Here is a 15,056-nt window from a genome sequence, read left to right as displayed (position 1 = left end):
AGTGTTACTATGGTGTAGCTAACTTCAATGGAGATACGACCATGTCAACATGAACAACTTCTTGCTTTTGTAAGTCAAGTTTATACAATTCATCATTCTTTCTGTATGTCACACTTCAAAGATAGTACATTGTAGTGCTACTATAATTTTTATTGGACGGACGTATCGAATATTCTTTTCAGAGAAAAATACATATTATCGAAAATAAGTCTTTTAAAGAAGCGTCCCACCTTCATAATTATCTCAATTAAATGTTCAATACAATAAATAAAGATGAATAATAAACAAGATCAAATCGAACCACAGATAACTTGAATTGTCTATGTAACAATATAACTGATTTTGCTGCAATTGGAACCATGACCATGGAATACCGAAAAATGTGAAGTTAATATTCGAATATCTTTTTCTCAAAACTGAAAAATATTATTTCAGATTCGTGCTGTGTCTTCTTATCATCAGATCAAAATGCGGTAAATAGTCTTTATATTGTTTTATCAAATTCGATACCTGCATTAAATGCTAATCCCAAATTATACCCAATATCTCAATACTCAATAGTCAATAGTAATATGTTTCTATTATCAGGACCTGATATATTCAAGTTCACATCACAACCTGTGTCAAAAACTGTTAATTCTGGTGGAACTGTTACTTTGTCCTGTGTAACTACGAGAAGAACTGGTATATCATACTCCTGGTACAAGCTAGGTACAGCTTTCAACACACCTCCTGAGAACACAGACCTGATTAGTGGAGCTACAGGAACAGAGTATGTAGTACAAGCAGCTGATGTTGATGAGAGTGGAGAGGATAATTTGTTCCAGTGTAAAGCTACTTATGGAGACGATATTATTCTCAGTGATGTTGCAACAGTCAAATATGCCTTGACAGGTAAGTAAATGGGAAAGTGCTTAGTAGTTAGTCTGCATTCTTTTTGAAACAGTTTAAATTACCACATTAATATAAGTAAATTAGGAACATTGCTAATTGGTTTAATATAGAAAATGAGGCAATAAATTTTATGATTCATTATCGTATGTAATCAGTATTTTATATAAATGTCGAGTTATATCGAAATACCTGGAAGGGTAAAACTTCTGTTCGTAACTAGCCCTTTCTATCAGACAATATCGAATACGATAGTACTGGAAAGAGCTACATAGACCAGGTGGTAACAACACCAGATGAAGAAACTGAAGCAGGGGTTTATATGCTCAGAATACAATGTAATGCAAACGAAACCGATTTTGATACATCTATAACAAATGGAGAACCTTACGATGTACAGTGGTTTAAAGAAGGAGAATCGGGTAGAGTGGAGGATAACCATGATAATATGTGGACTTACTACAATCCCACTAAATTTGACAATTATGAATTTGAATTTGCTGGGGATTATGAAGTCACACTGAGCACAGTTGATCGGTATGATCTGGTAATTGTTAGTGTACGAACAAGTGATAAAGGAAAATATTTGTGTAAGGCAGTGTCTAGAGTCAACAAACAAGAAGTTCTCTTAGGGTCAACAGTCCTTACAGTTCCTATAGGTAGGCGAAGTGCTACATGGAAACGAATGTACAATTCGATTTACAATGTAGGGTCCTAGGATTGTAGTTAATAAAACTTAGAATAAAATCGGAGTTTAGTGAGTTGTGAAATTTGTATAATTCAATTATTCCAGAACATCCAATGAACACTGACAATATTAGACCTTAGTGAAGGTTATAAATTAAAACGATCTGTAAAATTATAGTTAAATCATTCTTTCAGAGAAGGATTATCCGGTCAAGCCACTAGATATAATTACAGGATACATGGTGCTTTCTGTAGATGATACTGGGAAGCTCAAACTTAACCCCAATGTTGGTGACAAGGTGTTACTGATGTGTGGAGCTGCATGTAGGACGTCCGGTGGTAGCTACGATGCTCAATACCAGTGGAAAGACAGCATAAAAAACCTTATAGCAGACACAAGGGAACATATTGTTACAATCGACTCTGTTGGCACAGCTACTTTTACGTGTGAGATTCTTGATTCAGAGTGTAATTCTGATGTCTCGTCGGAGGATGTCACGTTTACTAGCTCTCGTAAGTAAAAGTAGTTAATTACTAAGGAATCAAATGTATTCACTTTTCATCAAATTTCAAAAATAGCTAATAATGAGGTCTGTTTCGATTTTAAATTTCAAAAGTGGAAAGATTATTATAAGGTCATGAACTGGTATAAGTATGACATTGTTATTTTCTAATTATTTTTCAGTTGCTGAGATTAACCCGATGCTCAAATTCACATTCTCAAAGTCTCCTCCAGACTACATGTGGTATGACACTTTTGATAACACGAAGTCTCACACTCCGTTCGAAATAGGATGTAAGGGGTCCCTTAGTTCTGGAAACACTGTGTTTCAAAATGCAGTGTATAAAATGCCCGATCAATTGACTGGTTTATCAGTCACTGAAATATATGATTTCGGCCCAAGTATTACATCTGATAAAAGTGGAGTTTACCAATGCGGGATGTCTAATGATCCAAACAAAATGTTGTGGTATCAGAAGACGACAAACGTTGTCATTGCTGGTAAGTTTCATGATAGAAAGTAACTTTAGAATGCCAGTTCTGATATATTATGATGATAAGTCGTATGTTATAGTTGATGATACTAACATCGGTACAATCTATGTATTGTACTATTATAAAGTTTTTAAAGAATAATCATATTGATGCTGACTAATAATATCATATAATGTCGACGTCCGTCTAATAATATCATTGCAGCTTTCCCTTCTGCTGGGTTCACTCCAACAACTGTTAGTGTACAAGGCGATACTGCAGCTACAATTACATGTACTGTGGGTGGATATCCTATAAAATCTGTAACTATCAGCGGACCGAACTCTCTGAGTTTTGATTGTTTGACTTCAAGCTCTAGTGGGGATGTTACATGCAGTTCTACTGATAAGATAAACTATGTGGTTAATGTAAATAACTTCAAACTGGAAGATGCAGGGGATTACAAATGCGCTGTCGAAACAAAGTGGTATAAAAGCACTACTGCTAGTGCATCAGCTATAGTGAACTCAGCTTTTGACGACGCTACCTTATCATACGGTGACAGTTATTCTGATTGTAGCAACTTTAGTAGGAGCAACTATGTTTTTCAAATTAAATAAGATCATTTAAAGCAACAACTTTTTTTGTAGATTGAGAAAATATTAAATTCCCTTAATTCTTCACCTACTTGACTCATAGTCTTGTTCATTTCAGAAAGTACAACAGAACTTACAGTCAGTAAAAACCCTGCTGACAAAGGAAATTCAGTCACGCTAACCTGCGTTGTTAAAGGATACCCTGAACCCCGTGAACCTGTATTATCAAAAACAATCGACAGTTTAGCTTCAACTATTGCGATGACGTGCTCTGGAACTACTACTAAGACTTGCATAAAAGTGTTTTCCTCTGCATTGTATACAAATTCTGGAGTGTATACATGTAAGGGGGAAAATGGTGTCGCTCAACCATATTATAAATCATCTGATTCTCTCACCCTAGAGATTGGTGAGCAAAAATAATTTGTTAACCTTATTATAATTCTTCATCAAAGAAACCACAATTCCTTAAATTATCGGCACATAACGTTGCAGGAACTAGGCTCTTTCACTTTTCAGTAATATCTGTTCAGACCTTGATTTTTCGACTAGAAATAAAAGGCATTATTTTCAGTGGGAAATGTGGACGCTACAATAATCCAGTCACCAGCTAATTCTGAACTTCCAAAAGGATCCTCTGTTACTTTCACATGCAAAGTTGAAGGAAGTCCTCTACCAACGAAACTAATCTTCAAAAAGGGGACTCAGGTCGTCAAATCTTATACTGGTGGCAGCGACTCCACTGTAGGCAAAGAAACGTACCACCTCTCGTACGAGTACTCTATCAATCCCTTGAAATTAACTGACACAAGCGACTATACTTGTGAAGGAGAAAATGACAATGGCGGCACACAAACAGATAATGACACCAAAACTCTGACCGTAGTGTCTGATGTAACTGTCTCCCTCTCAGCCAGTACTGATGAACCATCTTTTGGGAATGCCTTTACTATAACCTGTACAGCAACTGGAGGTAGTTATGAGAGTGTGTGAGTTACAACTTTTATGGAATAAAGAAACTTCACCAGTTGTTCTAAATCTTAAGATTAGAAATGGAATTTATTTGCTTGGTACCATGTTACTTATTCCTTGATGTTTTACACTTTACAGGACGAAAACCCCACAGTGTTACTCTCGCACATGAAGGTACTGCGATCTCTACTGGAGTGTTCCCCTGTACTGATGACGGAGACTATTCCAAGAAGTGCACATATACACACACTGTTAACGGTACATTAAACGCCGTTGAAACAATAAATTGCTAGATAAGACGTTTTTGTGTGAAGTACGCAACGTCAGAATTTAAGAACTGTTATCAGTTGCAGTAGTATTGAATATATCATTAAGGTTAAACAAAATTAAATCCTATTTAAAATGATAAAACATGATGAATAACTTCAGATTACTCTGTTGGAGGTACATACACTTGCACTGGATTGAACAAAGTAGCGGGAAATGCAGTGCGAACAGATTTCAAATCTGTTCAAATATTTGTATCTAAGACTGTTGTGGTGTCCCTTACTCCTGCGAGGTTAAAACTAATTAAACTGCAATGTCATGATACTAGTCGTTTAATTTATAAGTTAACTCGTGCGAGTTAGATGTGTAGTCTTTAGTCAACTATCAAGCTACAAAACAGATATATTGACATACGCCGCCAATATAACAATATTTTCTGTAACCCAGACAAAACTGATGTTTTAAATAATAGCACTGGATAGACTGATACTTTTTGCAGTGAAACAGAAATAACCTATGGGTCTGCATACACTATTACGTGTAATGTCGAAGGAGGCGATAAACCTCACAAAGTAACTCTCAACATTCCGGACAGTAGTACCGACATGACTTGGCAGCGAGGCAGGTAAAGGAAAAAATATTGATTTAACTTCCGCTAATCCGAAATAAAATCATCCAATTTAAACTAGTGGAATATTTTTCATATCAGAGCTTCAAAGTATACTAAAAAGACTGAAATACCCTTCAAAAATACACAATTTCAGTTCAGGAAATTCATTGACGTGTACTGGAGAATTTAATCTAGTTTGCAAGTATGAGATGTCCAGTCCAGTCTATTCCAACGAAGGTTTGATATAACTGAACATTCAAGAACTATTTTTGCTGTTCGATTAGATGCGAATCAATTTAGCACTGTTTGTAATAATTATATTTATTGAAGGTATGTCATCTGATACAATCCCACTTATTAATGGATGTAGTTTATCTTTGACGTGTAAATTTGGTTGGTAAATTACTGGTTATATTGATTGCAGGGCAGTACAGTTGCACCGGTTATAATAAACTCCCTGGTGAAACCAATGAGAGGAGTAGTTTGGCGACTGGGTCCTTAGTTGTTGTTAAAAACGTGGAGTTGCAGCTAACAGATACCATAACTTCGAATTTAAACGAAGTTTATTATGGAAACGAATTCAAAATAACTTGTGTCGCAGAAGGTGGCAGGATTCCATTCTATCTTGAGCTAATTCAGACTCCTTTCGACAGTTCAACGCCTAAAGACCTTGTTTTATATGACACCACAGCATCAAAGACTCCAGACTCTGTAACAGTGGATGATGGTGGAAATACCTTGACGTATGTTAGCAGTGTTACAAACTCCGGTTATGATGATATTGGAACCTACAAGTGTTTGTCCAAGAATAAAGCTGCTTTGATGGCAGAACAAGACGCTGAAGATGAGGTGGACGTCATAGTGGGTTAGTGTGGTGTGATCCTGGAATTAATATTATTTTTGATGATCATAAATAATAAGAATTCACGATGAAGATTATTAATAATGATAATTCAAAGTTACTGAAAACGTTTGTCGTTAAAGAAAACGGCTGTTTGTCAATAATTAAATGTATCTGAAGGTAAAATTCCCTTATTGCGTTAGTTTGTTATTGGCAAACTTACAAACTAATTGGTTTCATAAGGTACTCTTCTACAAAATCATAACATTTTATTTGAGGTGACAGGTACTTGAGTTGGAGAACTTTCTCCATAGAAATATGGCTCTTTCAGTTAGAGATGTGACGAGTACGATATCTAATTTTGATATAGTGGACAAAGGTTCACAGTTGACGATCTCCTGCATTGCTGAAGGGTACCGACCTCCTCATAATATTGCTCTGGAAAAGGATGGAAGTTTGGTGATAAATTGGGACAATCAGGCTACTGATAGTGATTGCACCGCTTTGACGTTCTACAAATTCGAATGTGTTCATAGTGTAACTAATATCGGTGAGTATTAGGTCTTAATCACAAGATTTATTACATTAGAAATATCTTTCTTTGCTTGAATAATGTGTATTTTAAAGTGAAATCTGCAGTGTTACGAATCTTATCTATATAATGTGATTTAATTTGTTAATAAAGACCAAACTTTAATTTTGTTCCGTAAAATTTCTTTTTCTTTTTGTGTTAAACGTTGAAAAGTAAATATTTTATTCCATGATAATATTACCAAATTTGTAAAGTCGTTTGAAAAATAATTTTTAGGGTATACAAATGGAGGTCGATATACGTGCATCAGTAAAAATTATGCTCTTGAAAGCAAGGAAGTAATCAGAGAAGTCAACCAAACTTTGCAAATATCGCAAACTGTGTTGACTCAACTTTCCCCTCCCAGGTAGGCCCCATTGATTATCAAATATAAACAATTATATTTTATTTCCTTAAGTAATATTATTTATTTGGTCTCTTGATTAATAGGGTAGATCCTTTGTCTTAACGATGAGAATTTGAGATTCAAACCATGTTCATATTATATTTTACTTCAGTGAAAGTGAGTTGGAATGGGATGGTTCCTTACTACGTATTACCTGTAACATCGAAGGTGGCAATCAACCACACAAAGCTACTATGAATCTTCCAGATGGTTCCATATTAATATGGAATCGTGATACTTCGTAAGTATTATACCAAGTCCTTGATAAGAACCACGTATATATTCTATTGCCGGTCCTTTATTATAACGTTACAGTCTGTATTTAGATAGATGTCGGTATTGGAATTAATAGCAATTTAATGTGACCCGATCAACTCATGGCTATTTCATAATTATTACCAGGGGAAGTGTACAAAATACGTTTACTTGCACCGGAGACAATGAAATAGAATGTGTTCACAAAGTAGCGTCTACCACCTTCGACAATACTGGTAAAATCTTAACAAAATGAATTTATCTGTTTTTTTATTAATGCGAAATAAATCCCCAATAGCTCATTGGGGTGATTCGGTACATTATTGTTCTATGCTGTTGCCGGGGAGATTTTGTCAAGTTTAAAATACGTTAACAATATCTATATTTATCTTTTGAATTGTTTTTATTTTTGATTATTTCAAGGTTTTTCTATATTCCTATACACATACAGCTGTAATGCTTCAGGAGACTACAATTGCACCGGATACAATACGATTCCAGCTGACTCCACCACTGTTTACACTGAGAGTAAGACCGTGGCAGTTGTTATCGTAAGAAATGTCAAAGCTTCAATAACTTCTAGTGCTGGATCTGACGAAGTTGATTTTGGAACTGAATTAAAGTTAACATGTAAAGTTGAAGGTGGTAGAACTCCCTTCTTCCTGTCGGTGTACTTTACTAATAGCGCTAATATCACTTCTAAAATCATCCAGCACGACAAAACAGATCAGTCCGACAAAGTTATTCAAGGGAAAAGTTCCCTTGAGTACGTTCATACAATAAACAACATAACATATGACAGCAACGGCTCCTACAAGTGTACTGGGAAGAATAATGCTTTAGAAAATCAGGAAAGGGCAGACGAATCTTCTAAAAGTGCTGTCGTTGGTAAGGAGATAGCCCGGTCAACAACAGATGTGTCTGTCTGATTATTCTGATACATGTTTAGTTTATAAAATCACCCACGATTATAATCAGTGTTGTGAACTGTCAGGGTTTGTCAGCATACCTTTTGATTGGGTATTTGATAATTTGTTGATTAAGATTGTTCTGCCTCTACTTTTTGGCACGAAGAAAAAATTCATATCCATCTATGAAATTTTCTGACTGAATGCTTGTTTGATTGGCTCTGAAATTTGTTTTAAAGTTGAAACCATAGTATTCACTTATAAAAGATATTATTTTAAATCTATAAAGCAAATTGTCTATTTAAATGGGAATAAATATTGTAGAGCTGATAATGAACTATAATCTGCATACTGATACTGCTAGTCTGCTATTATTGAATTGGTACGTTGTAGGTGCTTGCATGTCTTTGATCGTTTTTGGGAAATTTTTATCCTTTGATTGATTTTGAGTAATTCTGGTATTTTTCGAGACTTTTTATTGAGCCCCATAATCATCATTTTATGAACGTGAACATTTAACAAAGTATTTTATGTATATATAATTGTGATCTTTGATTTATTTTTCTTGTTTGTTTACTTATATATGAATTATGAATTAAAATTCTCAAATATCTTCATCATTATGATTCTATTGATTTAAGTATATTATGTTTTTATACCGCTAGGAAAAAAAGTCAGCACATGAAGAAAACAGTTTATTATGATTATTTTCTTTCAGTCAGAAACGTGAAGATTGATCAGATAGACAATATCAAAGTTGATTTTGGGACCTCATTGGTTTATAACTTTCAACTTAATGGTGGTCGGTCACCACACTTGGTGAAGTTGGACATTGAAACTATCAACATTTTTCATTGGGAAGGTGATTCAAACGTGTGCACTGGGACCAATACACTGACGTGCACAAAAACGATCGGAGCAAAAGATGTAAATTGGGCCTATGATGGGACTTTTACGGTTACTGCCGAAAACAGAGCAATGAACAATGGTGTAATGACTGATACTATGGAATTTTCTGTCACAGTGTACAAAGATGTCGTGGCTACAATCACACCCAGTTAGTTGATATTATTACTTTTATTCTCTAATATGTAAGTTAAGTTCATTTTGCGTGGTCTCAATCCCAAAGGATGAATCTTCGAATGATAAGAATTTCATATGATTATAATTGCTCTTTCAAATTGTTTCAAACTCTGCTATGACATTAATGAATGGTGATAACTTCACACAATCAACAAAACAAGGTTCAGAAGAAACTATTACTTACCACGAGGATAAAATCATCACCTGTAAAGTTGAAGGTGGGCTGTCACCCCACCAGGTTGATCTTATCCTGCCTAATCTAGGTGAGTGTTTCTTTATTACCAAACTGGCGTTATTATCACCGGTATCCACTTTTAATTGCTTGAATACTTGATTAGTCATGATAATTATAAAATGTTGTCATATTTTTGAATTATCATTTGATGGAACTCTAATTTGAATTAGCAGGAACCAAAACATGGAAAAAAGATGGATCAGTGGAATCCCTCACATGTTCTGGTGAACATGTACTAACTTGTACACATAATTTTACACCTGAGTACGACTCGGACGGTGACTATATGTGTAAGGGATACAATGAAGGCCGGAGTGGTCAGATAGAGAACGAGTCAGGGGTCAAATTAACAACCGGTATGACATTTACTTTCCACTATTTAAAATTGTAGGCTATGATAAGTTTTATATTGTGTTTAAATCATTAACAATAAAAACATCATAATTACATTAAAATTCATAATATTTATCTCATTTTGAAAATCTGCAGTACAGGATCCTAATTGTATACGACGCTACATTTACTATTTCAGTGAGACAAACACAGGTGAATGTCTCGAAAGAGACAATATCAGTACTTACTAATGGGGTTATCGAAATAGATTGCATCATTGTTGGAAAGCCCTTGGTCGATAAGTCCTCTGTCACCTGGACACATAGTAAAGATTTTGATTTTAATGAATATGTAAAAACTGTTGATGGAACTGAAGATAACTTCACACTGATTTCTAAGCTCACTTTGACGAAACTTGTGGCAGAATACAATGGAACCTTTAACTGTAATGTCGCAGATCATGACGGTGAAAATATATCAAAGGCAGTAAATGTTTTCATAAATAGTGAGTTTTTAAAGAATTTTCATTTCATAATTTTTGAGACATGGGTTTCTTTATTAAAGTAATAAGTATTAAGTGTCTGTCGTCGTTCAGTTCATTATTTTTTTAAAACTTGTAAGAAATAAGAAGTATTTGAAAATTGCACTGCCGATAACATCTCAAGAAAATATCTATCATGCCAATTTCAGCTTTTTTCAAGTTTAGTTATCAAATATTTTGCTGCTTTAAGGTTGTATATTTCACTATTGAGATGTTTAAGTTACCATACTAAATCCAATTTTACAGACCGGGAATTCTTAGAACCACCAAAAGTCAATTACAATGACGCGGAATTCATTGAGACGGGTTCTCAGATATTTATCACTTGTTTTGTCCAAGGTATTTATAAGTTGATATGTATTATCATATTTTATGATTCATGCACATAAAGTAAAAATAATCTTTTGTTGAAATCAAGAGTCATGTCTTCTGATGCTTCAAAATTTGAACATACTGCTCATCATCACATGTTTTAGGATTTCCCGCACCGTCAGCAAGTCTAACCTCTGAAGGACAAGACAGTATGTTAGAAACCACTGAACGTCCAACTATAACTTCTACGGTTAGCTTTTCATAAGTTTTAGTTTTTAAATGTTAATCCTTGAATCTTGCAATTTATTTCTTCAGGTTGGTCATGACATGAAGGAACTAACAAAACCTGGCTGGTCTCCCAGTTCTGATCTGTCTATTATTGTTAGTGAATGATTAAATTGTCATATTATCATTAATCACCATTTATTTCAGAAGTTTGTGTTCAGTGTCACAACAACATGCGACTATCTTAAATTGAATTTCTCCTGTAACGTCAAAACTACGACTTCATCAGAAGTATTGAAAGAGTCTACGCAAATAGTTGGTCCTAGTATTACTGGGTGTGAAAGTAAGTTCATCATGCATGCTTCTATTCGATGATTTATTATTTTATATGATGTATTATATGGTAATGATTGGTAATAGTAGTGTTCGTCATTTTCCACTGATATGAGGAAAGAGGTGTGTGCTGATTTAAGACTTTCTGTCAGTTTGGTATTTGTTTATTCTACCAGTTTTAACGTTTAAGAACCCATGATTTTCTTCGGCGCTTTTGGCTTATTTTTTGTCATCGATTTGCCATCGATTGCTAGATACATTCAGGCAGTCAAATGAAAGTTTGAGCCAACTATACCTATTATGTTAGTACTGTCCATATAAAAGCAATAAAAAACGTGTAACTGAAAAGGTTCCGCTTATTTGGACGAATAATATACCGGACCACTTTTATTTTGTATTATATCATATTTTGTTACAGTAAACTGTATATTTTGCAGATCCCCTGCCAGTTATACTAGGAGGGGGTATTGGAGGCGGAGTTGTCTTCATTGTCCTCATCGCAGTGGTAGTCTTCTTTATTCTCAGAAGAATCAAAGGTGAGTTCAGTAATGAATATTTTGTAAAATAGCACTAAGTGTTGGTAGGTTGACAAGAAATGTCGTATGAGTTTTGAGTTTTAGTGAATCAACTACTATACCTATTATTTAAAATTGTTTAATGAAAACTTTACCTTACCTACTTAATTATTTAAATCTGAATGTTAACATGACTGTGTTTTTTAGTTAATAAAGACAAATCCTATACTCCAAAGAATGGAGCTGAATTCCCGTGAGTAGACGTATTAATTATTAACTGTGTTTATCTCACTACACACAATGTACAGGGTGGGCCAAAAGTCAGTACCCATACGTTGGCCTTAATAGCTCCGCCGTGTTTTATATTTGAGAGCTGTTGCTTTGCAGATGGCATACTGTACTTACTGGTTCGAGGATTCCGTCGTCAAAATTTGAAAATTCGAATATTTTAGACCACGCCCATTCAATATTAAAACACCTATATTGTTTTCTCTGAACATGCTGAACGCCTAATGTTTTCAGAGACGGTAGATTACCAAATGTTGCATATGATCTGAAAACATGAGGCAAAACGGATTAGAAATGACGAAGTTATCAAGCATTTTCTGTATCTCGTTAACAAAATTGACTGGGTGATTATGTGACACCGTGACACGACACCTTAATTGAGCACCCTTAACAATTCCCATAATGTTTAACGGGGTAGTTAACGGGGTAACCTTATCTCGTGATTAGGTAAACCAATCACCTGATCACACGTAATGAATAAACTCGTTATGCTTCATATCTCAGTCATCTGAGAAGCTACAGTTCTAATTCTTTCAGGACAAACGTAATTCGAATGACCAAACACAATTCAATAACATTTAGCTTGATCCGACTATCCAAACTATCAAATAAATGTGAAAATGAACTTCCATTTGAAAAAAATGAACGCGAATATTTTTCGAGTTGACAAATTCCTCGAACCAGTGGTGGTACTAAGTCATACCAGAAGGAAGTATTTAAATTGGGCACTCAGTGACTGAGCTATAAAGTCCAACGTATGGGTACTGACTTTTGGCCCACCCTGTATTTTATGTTAATTACTATATAATATAACAATATATATTGGCCCAAATACATCTTTATCTGTTCGAATCATATGTTATTCAAGTGATAAGCTTCGCAGAATTTAAGAATCCACCTCTCCATCGTTATTCAACAACTTTGTCTTTAGTTCAGGCTAATTGCCTGCTTGCCACAAACTCTCAGTTTCTGAAGACCTGTCTGAATTTTTATACAGTAAACAATATCATTCATTACAAAAGCATTTTTTTAAATGAAGATAAAGCTCCAAGGATAGAACAATGTTTAGTTAAAAGGTCCACGAGAAAAATATCACGTCCTTTTTGACGTTCTGTGTCCGGCGTTTGTGCTTTTGTGTACGTCATAATTCAAACTTATAATCAAGATCGGTACTCGAAATTCATGTAATTGTGATTGGTCGATTAAAATGTGCGCACTCTAGATCTCATAACGATCAACCAAGACATGTACCTCACGGATCAAGGTAGGTGTAGTCGTTGGAATAGATCTCCCTGAACTGATCTCTTTCTATATATCCGGTTTTTTATCTTACTTTGGGGTTCACAGTCCGGCGTAGATAAGATGTGTAGACTGTAGGCAGTAGGAGCATATTGGGTATATAATAATATACGTATGATTCGGCACTTTTCATGATTCGATGATTATTTTATGTTCTAATAGCTGGTCATCTTTACTAATTGGCAGTTAAGAGCTTCAAAAGTGTAATTAAAGCGATGTCTTCAACCTTTGTTTTTACCTTATCCTTTTAGTTTTCTACCGACGCGATGAACTAAATATTCGCGTGGGTCATGGCTGGATCACTGATTTTCCCCCATCTGATCGAGATTCGAGTCTTTTTATACTCTTCGGCTTTATAAAAAATACCAAATGCTCGTTTAAAGGACGGACTTTGCGCCTTGGTCATCAAGGCTTGATGATGGCCAAGTTGAAAGTCCCATCCAGAGCTGATACTCTGATATCTTAAACCTATATTATATACCTGTAACATCATAATATCATAAGATGACTAGATAAACGAAAATGAAAAATTGGCCCAATATATCAAACTTATAGACATATACAAGCATCTGTTTAACCCCAAACTCTCAGGAATCCAACCTTTGTTGCTGACCCTACCTACGCTACAGTCGGGGACAACAACCAGGTGCTGATTAACATGTGACATTTTAATGTGATCCTGATATAATATACATAGTCGAGCATGTATGATATCAACTTGATACTTTTTTTCCTTTAAATCCTTTATAACAACTATTTCATAGTAAGATAATAATAATATTATGGTAAATATGAAATAATATGATAAAGTAGAGATTTTACCACCTCCACTGTCAGGTTGGTGCAACAGGAGGGTATTCTCATCTGAACCGACCAGCTGGTGAAACAGATGAAGAGGGCTACGCTTGTATTGGCCAGTTAAAACCGGTACTTACCCGCTTAGATTTAATTTTTTATCAGAAAAAGGAAGAAACCCCACACTTTTTTATTAGAGTCGATACAAATTACTGATATTTTTCGAAGACATGTGTGATTATAACTTATGCTAAAAACTTCAAAAATCGAAATACAAGTAGTTAAATAAATCATCAATGAGATCTGATTCTTATATTGATTAACCGAACTCCTTTCAGGGCACTGCAAATATACATCCCACCGGAGAGGATGCTTACGCTACCCTGGATACTACCTCTAACGGGATGTTGGTAAGTTTTAGAACTTACAGAATAATAATTCAGTGAATAATACTCATAATTCTCACTGAATTATTAGTATTAATAATTTAGTGAGAATGTTAAAAAATACTAGGTCAAAGGATCGTTTTAGATAATGCCTCCTTCTTTTATTTAAATTTCATATTATGCTAGAATGATTTTTGGCAAATGAAATGCATCACGATCAGTGGTCTACCGGGGCCCCGGCCAAAATCACAACCCCCGGCCCTTCCCGGCCTCGGCCAAAATTTGGCAAATCGCCGAGGGTAAACCCCGGCCCCGGCCAATAAATTTAACCCCGGCCCCGGCCAAAAACCATGCATTTGCCGGGGGCACAGCCGGGGATTTCATGAATGATTTTGGCACATTTTTAATGGTAATTATGAGATTTCAAAGTTGAAAAATGTATTGTCTACGTTGAGTACGTTTAAATATAGAAAATACAACATACGGCTTAAATTAGACTACGGCTAGTAACATAAAAACCGTGGTTCTTCCTCAATATGATCAGACTTTTCAATTAATCGTCTCCGAGAAATTTGCGATAAAACATACGTAGAATCTAGAAAGTAAAAATACTGCACTGCAGCTAAAACTACGGCTCAACGTAAACTACAGAGCCTAACATTTATGGTAAATTTTTGTGAACCGAGCCATATTTGGATGTGGGATTACTTTTAAATCCCGAGGTCCAGATA

General features: G+C 35.1%; 1 protein-coding gene across 1 annotated transcript in view; it reads left to right on the top strand.

Annotated features, from left to right (window-relative positions):
- LOC134821988 (titin-like) overlaps positions 1 to 15,056 on the top strand; it is a 29,282-nt gene continuing 14,226 nt past the window's right edge. The window contains exons 1-26 of the mRNA XM_063832820.1: positions 1 to 69; positions 436 to 473; positions 589 to 894; positions 1,128 to 1,550; positions 1,774 to 2,091; positions 2,264 to 2,581; positions 2,780 to 3,112; positions 3,269 to 3,559; positions 3,725 to 4,123; positions 4,261 to 4,380; positions 4,552 to 4,681; positions 4,889 to 5,014; positions 5,154 to 5,236; positions 5,424 to 5,864; positions 8,699 to 9,037; positions 9,225 to 9,326; positions 9,472 to 9,654; positions 9,831 to 10,136; positions 10,419 to 10,511; positions 10,649 to 10,734; positions 10,917 to 11,052; positions 11,480 to 11,578; positions 11,765 to 11,810; positions 13,736 to 13,790; positions 13,982 to 14,071; positions 14,278 to 14,349. Of these exons, the coding sequence (XP_063688890.1) occupies positions 50 to 69; positions 436 to 473; positions 589 to 894; positions 1,128 to 1,550; positions 1,774 to 2,091; positions 2,264 to 2,581; positions 2,780 to 3,112; positions 3,269 to 3,559; positions 3,725 to 4,123; positions 4,261 to 4,380; positions 4,552 to 4,681; positions 4,889 to 5,014; positions 5,154 to 5,236; positions 5,424 to 5,864; positions 8,699 to 9,037; positions 9,225 to 9,326; positions 9,472 to 9,654; positions 9,831 to 10,136; positions 10,419 to 10,511; positions 10,649 to 10,734; positions 10,917 to 11,052; positions 11,480 to 11,578; positions 11,765 to 11,810; positions 13,736 to 13,790; positions 13,982 to 14,071; positions 14,278 to 14,349 (4,953 nt within the window). The 5' untranslated portion in view covers positions 1 to 49. The remainder of the gene's footprint in view (positions 70 to 435; positions 474 to 588; positions 895 to 1,127; positions 1,551 to 1,773; positions 2,092 to 2,263; positions 2,582 to 2,779; positions 3,113 to 3,268; positions 3,560 to 3,724; positions 4,124 to 4,260; positions 4,381 to 4,551; positions 4,682 to 4,888; positions 5,015 to 5,153; positions 5,237 to 5,423; positions 5,865 to 8,698; positions 9,038 to 9,224; positions 9,327 to 9,471; positions 9,655 to 9,830; positions 10,137 to 10,418; positions 10,512 to 10,648; positions 10,735 to 10,916; positions 11,053 to 11,479; positions 11,579 to 11,764; positions 11,811 to 13,735; positions 13,791 to 13,981; positions 14,072 to 14,277; positions 14,350 to 15,056) is intronic.

This window comes from Bolinopsis microptera, chromosome 10 (assembly GCF_026151205.1).
Source record: "Bolinopsis microptera isolate Bmic1 chromosome 10, MBARI_Bmic_1.0, whole genome shotgun sequence".
NCBI lineage: Eukaryota > Metazoa > Ctenophora > Tentaculata > Lobata > Bolinopsidae > Bolinopsis > Bolinopsis microptera.
Note: the sequence above shows the minus strand (reverse complement) of the source record. Positions and strands in the feature narration are given on the sequence as shown.